At 48.9% G+C, this 14991-nt stretch overlaps 1 protein-coding gene across 1 annotated transcript in view; it reads left to right on the top strand.

Moving 5' to 3' along the window:
- Positions 1-14991, top strand: part of DNAH2 (dynein axonemal heavy chain 2) — a 3498763-nt gene that overhangs the window by 237497 nt on the left and 3246275 nt on the right. The window contains exon 7 of the mRNA XM_069646273.1: positions 11370-11608. Within this exon, the coding sequence (XP_069502374.1) occupies positions 11370-11608 (239 nt within the window). The remainder of the gene's footprint in view (positions 1-11369; positions 11609-14991) is intronic.

Here is a 14991-nt window from a genome sequence, read left to right as displayed (position 1 = left end):
GTTCTTCTACAAGTATATTTATCTTATACCCTTTTCGCTTTCTTCCCCTGCCCCGTGGAATGGAAAAAAGAAATAGAGAGAGTAGCAATCACTAAAAAATATTCCCGGTGTCTCCTTTTGCCAGACACCAATAACTTATTTCTTACTTCTTCATATATTCCCAGTACTAGTTTAGATAGCACTATGCGGCGCCGCCTTCCACCCCCTTTCGGAGCTAGGTTTCCGTCACTTCTACCACTTCACTTATTTCTTACTCCTAATGGCCATATGCAAAGAAAAGATAAAGAAAGTTTCAAGACCCGTCTTTAGTAGACCCCCGTTATTCTTCTCCTCTACCTGTCCCCGTTCTCCTGTTCACAGTTTCCCCTCCCATCCCCTTTACGATCGCTCGCACTCAGTACTCACGTGCCCGTCTTGAACCGATAGTCTCCGAAACTGGGTCCGTCCAGGCGGTGTCACCGGTAACTCAACGGTCAGCCCCTGGCTCCGGCGAGCAGCACTCAAAGGGGATTTTTTTCCAATCGGGATCCCGTACCCTTTCTCATTGAGTGCGCACTTCTTATTGTGCCGGTCGCCGTTGGCGGGCAGCCTCCCGGAGCCGGCTCACCGTGCGTATCCCTTCTCGACCGGAGATTCTCATGCCACAAGGGGGTCGTTAGAAAGGAGTTAGGAAAAATAATTTGGAGATATCACGCTATCGGGGTCACCACTGAAAGGAAGCGCCCCCAATTTCAGCACGATCCTCCCCTCAATGAGAGACAATAAGGGACTCTCCCGTAGTGGGAATAAGACCAAGACAGAGTGCGGGTGAGCGTAAGTGGGAGTTTATCCAAAGAATAGGGCATGCAAAGAACTCTGCAACCTCCGAGAGCGCTCTGTCTGACAATAGCAAAGACAGGCGTATTTCTAATACAAAAAACGTCATCAGAACCTACACACTATAGGGGGCACAAGTTAATTGGGATTGGGTGGCGTCGACTAACTATAGGTGTTGCTGCAGCGTGGTTGGTCTTGGCGTGAGGACGTCACTGGTCAGCCTCGTGGGTTGGGTTGGGCCTGGCAGGCCAGCTTGAGGTCATCCGAGCGGTGTTGGTATGCTGGGGCAGCCTGTGACAAAGATGAATACCTTTCCTGACTCGTTTGCCCTAGGCCATGCACACTGCAGTTATTCAAGAAACGACATCTAAGTTCATCAATAAATCGCTCGGCAGTTTGTCTTATAAAATAAACGCAACACATGAGGAATGCACCTCTTGAGAGGTCCGGTGATTGTCGGTTAGGGTGAGATTTACCTGTGTCCTATTGACCGGTATTTTAGGTCGAGGGGCTGAGTTCTGGGGCCTGAGCCGACTGGTACATGCCTGTCTGCCGCGTTAGAAGTTATTATATAAATGGGTCTCTGTGTCTTGTCCCAGTGATGGGGGTCGTTCTTGGGGTGGTCTAGGGGGAGGGTTGTGGACTTTACGAGAGGGTGCTGGTAGATCAGTGGATTCAAAACGTGGGTTTATTACCGTGCTGTAAATAACACAGGTGGTGGGCTGTGGCCTTGGGTGCGGTACCGGGGCCTCTGACTCTCTGAAGCGGCTCCAGCTTGGTTGGGGGAGGTGATGGAGCGCGGCACAGGCCTTAGCTTCCTTATCTGGCAGGCTTGGTAGGGTGGGAGGGAGAATGGCCTTGCATATACTCACAAAGGTTTTTTCCTCGTGCGTTGCTAACTTTTGAATGCAGAACTTTTATAATGTTCCGCCTTATTTTGATGTTATTTAAACACACATATATATTTCCATTTCGTTACACATTTCTTTAATACAGTCGGTCCGAGTACCTTTTCGTTACCTAACATTATATTTACTACATGATGTGATTATTTTATGTACATTAAACGTTACACGAGGTCGTTCTAGGTTATGGCCTACAGAAATTGATGCTCGCTGCTTTAGGTGATTAAGAAAACATATATGAGTAAATAAAGGCTATACATTTGGTCGACATCTTTCTCTGTGGTTGTAGCAGCACTAGTCCAGACCTGGGGTGGTATCATGTAACGTTACATCTTTATGGTTTATTCACAGTTTACAGGATCTGTTTAAACCGAGGTAGTTCGTTAATACCAATACTTGAATTATTTTCTACTTTCTTCAGATAGTGATGCTTCAGCTTTTTTCCCGTCACCCCGGCCTCGCGGACCAGGTCATGCAGGGTGCAATATTACATTGTGGACGATAATAATGTTACAGTGTTAGCATCTCGGGTTAGCTCATATCCGACTTTCTCATGGGAACGCGCTCGCAGCGGATCTACCAGGGCTACTGCGGCGGCAGAGATGCATGAAAGGCCCTCCAAAGGTGGGGGCCTCGTTACAGTGTGCTGAACTCACGCCATGTTTGCTAAACAAGATGGCTTCTAGGCCTAACTGAATTTAGGTATATGCGGGGAACGGATATGTGTGGGCAATGTCGTCGGCGGGTGACCCCTCCTCCACCTGGGCCCGGGTGGCATGAGGGGACGGCCACCGAGTCATGGTCCTCACCTGGGGAGAAGGCTGCAGGTGAGGAGGGCCTCGCGGCCAGTCCTCCCCTACACAGTGCAGGTTGGTGCTGGTAAAATAGTGGTAGGGGACGGTATGCAATCCGTTATTATGAGGTTCTGGTTATGATCGAGTGAAACTTCTGATACCATCTTTTTCTTAAGTGTTTTGGGTATGTCCACACACAGAGGCATAGCAGATGCATTAGAGCAGATATTAATTGTATCTGCTTGAGGGTCTATCTTGGAGCCGACTGGTAGGGGGTTACTAAGTGGTAAGGGGTTCCTCTTGTCCTCCAATATAGGATGGAAATGGTCTAATATCGAGTTATTAGAAATGGTATCAGATAATAAAGGGTTCAATACATCTAGCTCAATTGGAGCGTGTGGCAAGCATCTTGCATCCAGTCTATATCTGGCCATTTTTATGACATGCAGGACCTCAGTACTGCCCATGTTGTTTGTTTACCTGGGTTAACAGAGATTAGCCTGACTCCTGACTCACCGTAACAAACCGTAACAAACCGGCTCCTACGTGCCGCCGCTTATGCACCTGACGTGAGAATAAGTAATGGCAGGAACTACAATCTCGTTGGTGACTGTAGTTCTGTGAGTGTCTGCCTCAATAGAGTGAAAAAGGAGGCATTTGAAACCAAATGACACGTAAATACAGGGTTGCTACTTCAAAGTTAATTAAAAGGCACAAATCATGTAATATAAACGGACTAAAATATTCCTAAAGTTACGATTTCGAGGCTAAAATTAATCATTGAAAGCCAAAATGTCCTATAAACTGATTTCGATTCTAGAAAAGTGGCTAGCAGCTAATAGAAAGCACAAACAAAAAAATCAGATGCCTAGGGTTTTAGTATTCTTTGATACCTTGATGGTGTTGCCATTGATGATGAACAATTTGAAGGAAGGATCTAATCTCTTAAATCAGTGATGGGAGCTCAAGATGAGAATCTCTGTCTTGTCATCATTAAGACAGAGCTCATGTTGGACCATCCAGTCCTGAATGACTTGATATACATCATTTAGGGCTTTCGTGTCCGCAGTGTGGTCTCCGGTGATGGGTATGAGCATCTGGGTGTCATCGGCGTAATTGGTATAGGGGACACCCAGATAGTCAAGAATATCGAAGAGTGGTTTTGTGAACACGTTGTAGAGTGTCAGCGAAACACAGGATCCTTGGGGTACCCCACCCAGGACTGGTGATTGTTCAGCGGAAGCAGAGGGGGAGAAGACCCTCATGGACCTGTTATCCAGGAAGGATCTAATCCAAGTGGTGGCTTTGTCTGAGAAGTGGGCTGCCAGTTTGAGATGCCGGCAGAGGATTTGGTGGTTAACCAAATCAAATGCTGCCGATTAAATCTAGTAGTAGCAGGGCCAACTTCCCATTGTCTTTCAGGTCCTCAATTTGAGTTTTTAAATCAATGAGGGCAGTTTCGGTTCTGTGACTATGCCAGAAGCCTGAATGTCTGAGACCGAGGAGTTTATTGGGTTCAAGGTAGTCCTGGATCTGCAGATAAGCCCTCGGTCTATAATTTTAAGCAGAAAGGGAACGGTGGTGATAGGTCTATAATTAATAGGTATGCTTGAGTACAAGGTGGGCTTTTTGAGAAGAGGGATAACCCACGCATCCTTAAGGTTGTCAGAGACAATGCCTGAGTTGAACGATGAGTTTATAAAGGCAGTGATAAAAGGAGCTAGCTCATGTGTAGCTTCCTTGATAATGGGAGCTGGGCATGTGAGTTAGAAGGTTTGAGTTTGCTGAGGATGCTTTCAACCTCTAGATGGTTAGTTGAGAGAGGCTGAAGGGTTTATGCCTATGAGGGATGGGTGAGGTTTTGCCAGTAGGGAAATTGAGCTGCAGGTCAATTTCAAGGCTGTTTTTTTTTTAACATTTATTTCGGATTGGAGTGTGGATATTTTGTCTACGAGCGCTTTTTGAATACCATAATTAGCATACCAGGTGCTGTCTTTACTACAAGTGTCAGGCGGGGTTGAAGGAGATTAGAGTTCTTTCAATATTTTGAGCAACTCCTTGGTATTGAATTCCGCTTGTAAGATGCGCTTGTTATAGGTATCTTTTTTAGCTTGGAAGATGGCCTCCTTATAATTAAGGGTTGGTAAAATGAGGCTATCCTTATTGGCGCCGGAGGGGTGACTTTTCCAGCGGGCTTCAGAGATTCATTTTTCTTTGCGTAGCACTCTTAAGTGTGGTGTGAACCACAAATTAAGGTGTGCACGTGGTTTGGGTTCCTAGATTTGAGTGGGGCAATGGAATCCATCACTTTGAGCATGGAATATTTGAGTATCAACTAGGACAGTGGGGTCGGAGCATGACAGTGAGACTTTGTTTAGGATAGGAAGGATGATGGGGAGCAATTTTTCGTACGTTATGTCCCTTTTGTTTCTCATACAAATTGAAGGATCAATGTGTTACGCTCACCTGGTTCCCACAGGGGCGTCGATCGGACCCGGACTTCTGCGGTCTCCACCAACGTGATGTGTAGTGAAGAGATGATAGTCTGGACTGGCCCGCCTAATCTTGTCTGCAGGACTCGTAGAAGTATTCTCCTGCAAGTGGAGAAAGGGATTTAGCCACCCGTGGACTTTAGTGATAGCCCCCCAACAGTTCTCGTTCTCCCCACTAATCATCTCCGATATCCCATTTTGGTAATCTCACCTTATGTTTTTAAATGATGAGCTTTCCATCCTGCATGTCATGCAGGGGCGCGTAGATACCAGTTACTTCACTGGGTTGAAGGTACTGAAGGAGTTCCGGAGGAATATTAACTCCAGTGTCTATAAAGTTCAAAGAGTTCAATATGTCCGATGTTCACTCTTGTTCCATTCCCTCGTTAGGTTGCAGCTGGGTCCAAAAGAATATTGCCTGGAGGCAGCTGATGGCGTTCAGGTAAGAGTCTGTATTACCAAACACTTTCGGGTAAAAGTTGCATGAGTTTAACTTGCTCCCTTTATAGGTGTGGCATAGGAAGATCCTGCGAATTAACGAATAATACCTCCGGTGGCAAAGCAGGTAAGCCGATGGTGGCAAAGAGATTGTCTTTGTCGGTTTTCTCGGCTCGCCTTGTTATTCCTTTTTTTTTCCACCCAGGTGCTGGATTTCGACGAAGAAAATGATGGAGGCAGCGCCGAGTCGAAAGATGCGGTGGACTGATGAGTATAACGTGGCGCTGCTGCTGGCGAAGCGACGCATGCTGAAATAATGTCCTTTCCAGTCTCGGAGATGTGCTGGGTCCGGAATCAGGTAAGGAATCAAATAATGTCCGTGATCTATCCTCTTCTCCTTTCTTTTCCTTTTGTCTAGGAGCTCCGGATTCGAGGCGGGCGTGGCAGAAGACTGGATGCTGACTTGAAGACGCAGTGAGCGTCACGCTGCTGGATGCAGAATAACGCGAAGCATGGGCTGCTGTTCGGTGTGGTTTAAATAGCCTGCAAAGTAGTCCCAGGTAAGAAGTTCCCCAGAACCACACCCGAGTGAAAAATAGTCCCTGTAATAAAATAGTCCCATCCAGGCCTCACGTTGGCTTGGACTCATTTGTAGCATGGTCTGCATAAGGTAAGTAAAGTCTATGAGCCTGGCGCCTAGGGCACCAGGACTGTTTTCTATGATGAGCCTGGCGCCTAAGGCGCCAGGACTGAATCCAAACAGGCTCCAGCCGGGGCTGTTGGGGTTTTAATGAGTATCTGGATGCCTGCTCCCGGGGCTGATGGACACGATCCGGATGCCCGGGGGTAGGCATCATGACACAATGTCCTGTCTGGCGCTGAGGTCAATAGCTTTGATGTTAGCTTTTTGGGGTCAGAGATCCAGAAGATGATGTCACCGTGCCCGGCTCAGTCCCCCAACAAAGAAGAGGAAGCGTCATCCGACGCGCCCATTACAGCCTCCATACCCGCGTCGGGCCCCATCTCTCCCTGTAGAACCATACACGGGGACGGATACAGCCATAACTACGGACAAGGATATCGTTGCAGCGGGCACCAGGTCTCTGCTTTTGCCTCGAGCATCCCCTCCGGATGAGATGGAGTCGGTCCACTCTATGATGCCCAGAGCTTCCTAGCTTTTTCAGCTTGTGCCCAAAGAAACCAGGAAAGAGGGTTTCTTGTACCAGAGGCATAAGACCAGGAGGAAGAAAATCATGGTGGTTCCTCTCCTAGAAGACGTGTGAGAAGAGGGCCTGGCCCTCATTAAGAACACTTGCACTGCTTCAGATAACAGGGATAGATTGGAGAAGAAGTATTCAGTGCCAGTCTCCGCACCAAGTGCCTGAGTTCGCAACCATCGCTGGATTCGGTGCTATCAGCGGCCGCATGGAAGCGATTGACTAACCCGTCCTCATCATCTTCGTTCCTTTGGACAGCAAGGAGAAGAAGTTGGACGTCGTAGGAAGGAATGTGATTTATACCGCAGCGTCCACCATCAAGATGGCCAACGCACTGGTGATCCTGGCCAGGTACCACAGGGAGCTGTGGTACAAGCTGGTCCTTATTCTGGAGTTCCTCCCAGATAAGAGGATAGAGGCAATCGCTCTTTTCCAGGAGGGGGAAGTTGCATCTGATCATGCCATTACTATGGCGTTGGACGTCGCCAACACAGGGTTCTCGCAGATGGGGAACAGTGTCTGCCTTCGTCGACAAGGCTGGATGAAGGCCATGAATTTCCAGCAGGAAGTCCAGGCAAAGGTTTTGGACATGCCCTTCGACGGAGAGAACTTGTCAGGGTAGGTCTTCGACGAGTCCCTCCAGGCCATCAAGGCGGATATGGAGATGGCCCGTTCCTTAGGCACTCTCCAACAGCAGCACTCTTCTTTTCGCTCCTTCAGGGAAACGTCGAGCAGGTCCTCCAAAGGTTTCTCCTCTTCGTACTGCTAGCCTTCCAGATCAACAACTCGGGAAGCCTACAGAGGCTGTTCCCAGACCTACGGTAGCCGAGGACCGTATCGCTGTCGCCTGCAGGACAGCATGCCAGCTCCGAAACAGGCCTGAACTGGCCAGAACGTTGGGCCCCCATACGTGCACGCCGGTGGGTGGCCGTCTGATGAGGTTCATCAGCGAGTGGAAGAAGATCACCACTGACACAGATGGGTGCTGGATGCTCTCGCCCAAGGACGCACCGTCAGGAGCAGTACATTCCTCAGCTCCTGGACCATGCTGCGAAAAGGGGCAATAGAGCTGGTCCCCCAACGGCTCTGTGGCGCCGGAGTCTATTCCAGATACTTTCTGGTCAGGAAGAAGACAGGAGGCTGGAGGCCCATCATAGACCTGCAACGTCTCAACAAATATTTAAAGTCCCAAAAGTTCAGGATCGTCACGTTGCAGCACATGCTCGGCAAACTGAGGAAGGAGACTTCTTGACAATGCTGGACCTGGAGGACACCCATTTCCTCATTCGCAAGAAACATCGAAGGTTTCTGTATTTCGTAGTGCAGGGCCAGCACTACCATTTCAAGGCCCTACCTTTTGGATTGAAGTCAGCCCCCAGTGTGTTCACAAAATCCCTGGCACCGGTGGCGGCCCATCTAGGTCTATGGGGGTATACATGTATAGCCGTACCTCGACAACTGGCTCATCCAGGCCCACTTGCAGGAGCAGGCCGTCGGACACACCGAGACGAGTGTCCAGTTACTGACGGATCTGGGATTCTCCATCAACTATCCGAAGTCCTGCTTGACATCATCGCAGAACGTGCTGTTCCCAGGAGCCAGACTCAATACCGTGTCCTGCATGGCATCACCCTCGGAGGAGAGGGTAGCAGCCATTCAAGGGAAGATGCGACGGCTTTTGTCGGTGAAGCAGCCACGATGCGAACTATCAAGTCGTTTCTCAGCATGAGGTCATCCTGCACCTACCTCATCCGGCTCTATAGGTTGCAAATGTGACCTCTTCAGGAGTTCCTGGACGCCTGCTGGGTTCATGTGTCCAGAAGCTTTGCGGGTAATATCTTGCTCAGCGACGAGTTCTGTCGGGCGATAAGGTGGTGGGGCGTTTGCTCTCCAGCATTGCCCGTGGCACAGGGTTTCAAAAACCCTCCATACCAGGAGACGGTAACCACGGACCCTTCCCTGGAAGGTTGGTGAGCCCACACTGGATGTCTGCACGCCAGAGGCCTGTGGCTTCCAGAGGAGAAGGACCTCCATATCAACATCCTGGAGCTACGGGCAGTGACCCTTAAGTCATTTCTTCCATCTCCGAAGGGCAAGGTGGTAAGGATCTCCACGGACAACACCACCACCATGTTCTACATCAGGAAACAGGGGCACTTGATCCACAGCGCACTCCAGGGAAGTGCAGGACTTGTGGCGCTGGGCTGTCGACAAGAGATATTCCTCGTTCCTCTTCACTTAGCGGTAGTCAAGAACACCATTACAGACTCCCTCAGCAGAGAGTTACGCATCTGCCACAAGTGGGAGCTGCGGCAGGACCAGCTGGACTACATCTTCGTCACGTAGGCCCCAGATAGATCAGTTTGCGACAGCGGCAATCTCCAAATGCCAGAAGTTTGCCGGCAGTACCACCAACCGAGGAGCCTGGGGGACACCTCCTTCCCATGGGAAAGGCTCTTTCTGTACACGTTTTCCTCGTTGCCTCTTCTGCTATGAGTCATCAGAACACTCAGACAGTGCCAATGCAGGATGATATTCATCGCCTCAGCGAAGCCGAAGCAGATTTGATACCCGGACCATCTCAGCCTGTCGGCGTTGCTTCCAGTCAAGCTGCCGGTAGTTCTGTATCCTCACACCAGAGAAGGAGGTGCAATCCTACATCATAACCCTTGATCGCTGAACCTGCGGGCTTGGCTCCTGCAGCCCCACGAGTTGCCAGTGGACTTCAGGGAGTTCCTCATAGGGCGTTGTCAACCTTGAAGTACTACGGTCACAAGTGGAAGCGTTTCACTACATGGTGCCGGTCAAGAAGATTACCCTTTTGAGAGTCACGGCTCCACAGATTCTACTGTACTTGCTATCCTTGGCCAAGACCGGACTGGCGCACGCCTCCGTGAAGGTACATCTGGCGGCCATCTCCAGCTACACCAGATTGACAGAAAGATAGTCGCTTCGGTCCCATCGACTAGTTAAGGAGTTTCTCAAAGTGCTTTTTTAGATCTTTCCCACCGGTGAAGGCTCCTGTCCCGGCATGAGAACTCAACGTGGTTCTGACGAGGCTCACGGGGGCCCCCCTTTGAGCATCTGCATCAAGGTCCACTCAAATCTCTCTCATGGAAGACGGCTTTGCTAGTGCCCATCACCTCTTCCAGGAGGGTAGGTGAGATCGAGGCCCTAACCTGCAAACAGTCATACCTGACTTTCCACGAATCTTTGGTGGTCCTGCATACGTACCCCACCTTCATGCTGAAGGTTCCATTGGAATTCCACTTCAACAAGCCTTTGGTGTTACCTTTTTTTTCCCCAAAACCTTTGTCGCCAGCGGAAAGGGCCTTGCATTCGCTGGACGTTGCTTGTGCCCTGAAGTTCTACGTCACACGCACAGTTTTCGGAAGACTTCACAGCTGTTCGTAAACTTTGGTCCTGTGAACCATGGGAAGGCCTTGTCCAAGACTTCCATTTCAAGGTGGCTCTCTGCTGCATCACACACTCATTGGTTGGCTAACCGGCTGCTGCCCGGCCGCCCGAGAGCCCACTCCACCAGAGAGATCGCTGCGACGACGATGTTCCTGTCTGGTGTGCCCCTGCTCGACATCTGCAGGGCTGCTACATGGATGTCCACTCACACCTTCACAAAATTCTACTGCGTCGACAGGGATTCCAGGGAGGAGTCCAGAGTCGGCCAAGCAGTGCTGCGCAATCTGTTTGCTAGAGATGAGTCTGTTCCAGAGGGAAGTGTACTTGCTTCTGTTGAGCCTTGCCATCTCCCGTGGTTGTGTAATGTTGTACTGCTATGTATTCGTTATTCATGAGCATGTGTATCCACGCCAGAACCCATGCTGGAGAAGGAACAAATTACTTACCTGTAACTTTAGTTCTCCAGAATGGGCCTGGCATGGATTCACATGCAAACCCTCCGTCTGACCCCTCTGCGGCTCTTCTTTGTCATACTGCCACTTTACATGCTTACCAAATCTAAAGATGGCTGCCAGAGGAGGGACCTAGGGAGAGGACTGTCATTGGATGGGGCAGTATGACCCAGAGGACAGTGATTGGTTTAAAGGAGAAATACAGCTTGTAAGTGAAAGTTAAACTGTTGTCCTTTTACCAAGAATTCCAAGCCTGATGACGGGGAATATTTATGGCCATGTGAATCCATGCCAGGCACATGCTGGAGAACAATAGTTACAGGTAAGTAACTTGTTCCTTACTTAAGCTATTCACTCAACGCACAACAATAAAAAATAATTCACAGCATACTTCAGCTACATTTATATACACTCACACACACACACACACACCACACTACAACCTACTATGCTAGTATACTCGTGCTGTACCATAGCTGCCAACTATGGACAGGTCGGACTATTTGGTAATACCCTAACACACATTCCCGGGGACCCGGTTCAGAAACAAATCCCTGTTTGTTGTAGAAATAAATATAAGAATTTGAGTTATATTTGAATTTAAGTTAGGATCGGATAGAAAAATCTCTTTACACATTGCAAATCTTGTGACATCTCTTGTATTTCACCTTTGTGGCACTGAGGTAGCAACACATGTCTGTCATGAAATTTCTGATGTCTAAATTGGAAAAAGGGACTGGCTGGATTGTGGGAGGTGGTTGGAGTTGTGATCATAACAGACAGCGGCCATTTCAGACGTCTGCGCCATTACAATTAATTCTAACCCTTTATCTGACAGCTTGTATGGTTCACTGGACTCGTCAGATCAAAGAAGTACTGAGTGCCCAAGAGGCGCTGGAGACTGGGGAGAATTCTGGGCCTCTGGAGGAGATCGAGTTCTGGGCTGACCGCTGCAAAGATCTGTCTGGAATCAGCCAACAGCTGGACAAACCTGGGGTGAAGCACATAGAGGCTATCCTACAGCTCTCCAAATCCTCCTACATTGCACCGTTTCAGAAACTGTCCAAGCAGATCCAGGTGAGTGATGAACATTCTATCTGCGCTTCCTGGTGACAGACACTAAGTGACATGAGACAATGTTCTAAGGGAGCCTAGCCAAATCCCCACTTCCGGCTTAGTCTGTAGATGCACTGTGTACAAGAGTGAAAGGTAAGTGCATCTGACATACCAAGAAACCGTTTCCATTCAGAGAAATGGAGAGATTACCTTGGAAGGTGTAATGTGCTGATAGATGCTAGGATGGTTACATTGATACATGAATAAATAAAAGCCGAAGAACGGACCTGCGTGCCGGTTTGACACAGTCCAAATGTATTCTTTTAATTCACTTGTAGGCACGGGCTGTTATTAAATACATTCCTAATTGTTTGGCTTAAATGACAGATTGCACCACTGTTAGTAAGCAAGAGTTCGCGTTTCTTAGACGCTCATGGATTTGCATCTTGGCAAAGTTCGGGCGGCAGCCTGCTGTATATGTTTCTATTCCATCACATGCATGTTGGAGAGCGTACTTAATCTGCTCATTGGGCTGCTGCACACAGCAGACGCACCAAAGGCAAGTCCACCTGCTCCTGGACCAGGCCCCTGCCGGAAACACTGCTTGTCATCCATTGATATCTGCCAAGGCCTCCCTGGAAGCTATTTTTAGCAGGGTCTTTTTAGATTACCATAATAGTGAAGAAACTAAGCTTGCATTAGAACTGCAAACCTCGACCATCCAAACCCGATAAGCAAACATTTTTGCTTTAAATTCCTGTTGACAGCTAATTTGACGAATCATATTTTAATTTAAAGCCAAACAAGGCTAAAATGAACTGCCATCTAATGTAAGATCTACTATTAAGAATCGTTTCTTTAGTCTCAACCGGATTCTGGAGGGGGGCTGAATATCATTTGACGTATTGACACATAGTTTTCGAATTCCATTTCCTCATATACATAGTTGCCAAAATGTTCCATTCCAATTTGTAGTGCTTATCCAGTGCATCGTTTATCTTTGCATTCTGGGACTGGTACTTCTGCTTTCACGTTATAAAACTCAGACTGCAAGTCCCAGAATTCAAAGAAAAATCCTAGACTGTATAAGATCCATCAGATTGTAATGGATCATGCTGGCAAATATGCATCTATCAATAATGTATTACCTTGTTTGAACAGGAACGGCAGGGGTGTAGCAATCATCAACAAACAAAGGTTTTTAGTAACCTAGTTACCATTGCCTACATTTCTGATTACTGAGACGTTGCTTGCAACTATTTCACTGTTAATATTATCTTTTCCTCCCAATACTGTTTCTTCAGCAGATTACTTACATTACTTTTGTAATTTCCAGCCTGCAGACAGGGACTTTGGAAAATGTTGAAACATGCTCACACAGCATCTTGCGACACCACCTACGTTCGTTGTACCATTAGGGTAGTAACGGTGCCCTCCACTCTAAGCCAAACAATTAATTTTCTCAAGCCACAGGTTGCGGATCTTCAGAACACGCTTTTAGCTGATAGGCTCTCAAAATGGCTCTTTGCATTTTTTATTTTGAGGTGTTTTTCTAAAACTTGTTTCCATCATTTGTAGAAGCCTTCTCCATCATCGGGGTCTGGCATGGATTCACATGCTCATTAATATTCCCCTTCATCAGGCTGGGAATCCTCTGTAAAAGAAAAAAAGTTTCACTTTAAAACTGTATTTCTCCTCTAAACCAATCACTGTCCTCTGGGTCATACTGCCCCCATCCAGTGACAGTCCTCTGCCTAAGCCCTGCCTTTGGTAGCCATCTTCTGATTTTTACTGAATGCTTCAGTGTTGGGAGTCCTCGAGTTGCTCTCCAAGCTATTCTGTACTTTGTCCACGTTTTTAGCGGAAAAGTTCTCTTTTTGTTCCATCGGAGCCCTTGTGCTCCTATCTCCATCGGCCGGCAACAGAGATCCGTTGTCGGTGACGTTGCGCGCCTCTCAAGGGCGATTGCTCGTTGAAGTTTCTGGAAGGCTGTCTTGGGCCTACTTCGTGCCCTCTGACGGATGAGAAAAAGGAGGGAAGGATACTTTTCAGGCCCTGCACCCAATTCAGGCTAAGGAACATCTTCGTGGAGGACAAACATCAGAAGGGTCTGTACTGCCTGAACCCAGACCACAACGAGGATGGGTGCGAGAAAACGAAGAAAGACAGGTATAGCCGGCTGGCTGCCTGGCTCAAGTCGTGCTCCGAGCAGGGTCATGCCTCACACAGGACCGGTCGGTCCAAGGAGCTGGCTCCCTCTGGGAGGTCAAAGTCCTTTGAGGAACCCCCATCCATGGGGGCCCAAGATAAGTTCAGGAGCCACAAGGCCCAATCCGCCACTGATCCAGGTCCCAGTTTGAATAGACTGCGATCGCCATCCGCCCTCTCAGCCTGCCTGCCATCAGGCCAAGTTACGGGATAAATCGGAGAAACTAAGGCCAGAGGAAGAGAAAAGGCTTACCAGCAGGATCAACAGACACTGCCGAAGATGCTGTTGACCGCTACGGCAGGTGGTACTGACCTGACAAGAGTGGTCCCTACAGTGCAGAGTATCCCTGCCTCCCAGACGCAACACGGCTGCCGAGGTAGTAGCGAAGACTGCGGGCACTGCTGGGGGAGGGGGAAACACTGGTTCACATCCCGGTACACGGCCCTCAGGAGGGAAAATGGTGCGGGGGTCGTGGCCCAAAAAAAGCCCTCCAAGGTTTACGATCCGCCAATGGACATCTCCCCCAGGGACGATGACGACCAATCGTCCGTCGATACAGTCCACGAGGATGACAGCAGCGCTGTTCCTAGTGCTCCATCATTCCCGCATCAGCCAAAGGACATATCTATGGACATCCTGTCAACCCTCCACACCCTGGTGATGGAGCTCCAGCAAAGGTTACCTCCAACACTGGCACCTGTTGTACTTCAGGCCCCTGTCTAGCCTCCACGTAAAAAGAGAAAGTGTCGGCCGTTGCCGCCTCTGCCTCCTCCACCATGTCAGGACCCGACTCCACCAACGGACCCGGATACACTCAGACACTGGTACGGACATGGTCACGGGAACCAACGAAGATGAGGACTTCACCCGGCAGATGACGAATCCCCACACCTCAACGCCTTCGTAGAGGCTCTCCACCAGCCGTGGTGGGATTATGCCATTTGATGATCTCCAGGGCCTCCAGGCTGTTCCAGCTGATGCCTAAGGAAACCAAAAATGAGGGCTTCTTACACCAGCGACGGGAGCCCAAGAGGAAGACGATCATATCTGTACCGTTTTTGGATGACATTTGGGAGGAAGGCCTGGCCTCATGAAAAAGCCATGCATGGCTCCAACCAAACGAGACAGGTTGGAGAAGAAATACAGGGTGCCGGACTTCGCACCCAAGTGCTTGATGTCACAACCGTCGCCGGAC

This window comes from Ambystoma mexicanum, chromosome 1p (genome assembly GCF_040938575.1).
Source record: "Ambystoma mexicanum isolate Mex_15411 chromosome 1p, UKY_AmexF1_1, whole genome shotgun sequence".
Lineage (NCBI taxonomy): Eukaryota > Metazoa > Chordata > Amphibia > Caudata > Ambystomatidae > Ambystoma > Ambystoma mexicanum.
This window is presented reverse-complemented; position numbering and strand designations above follow the sequence as displayed.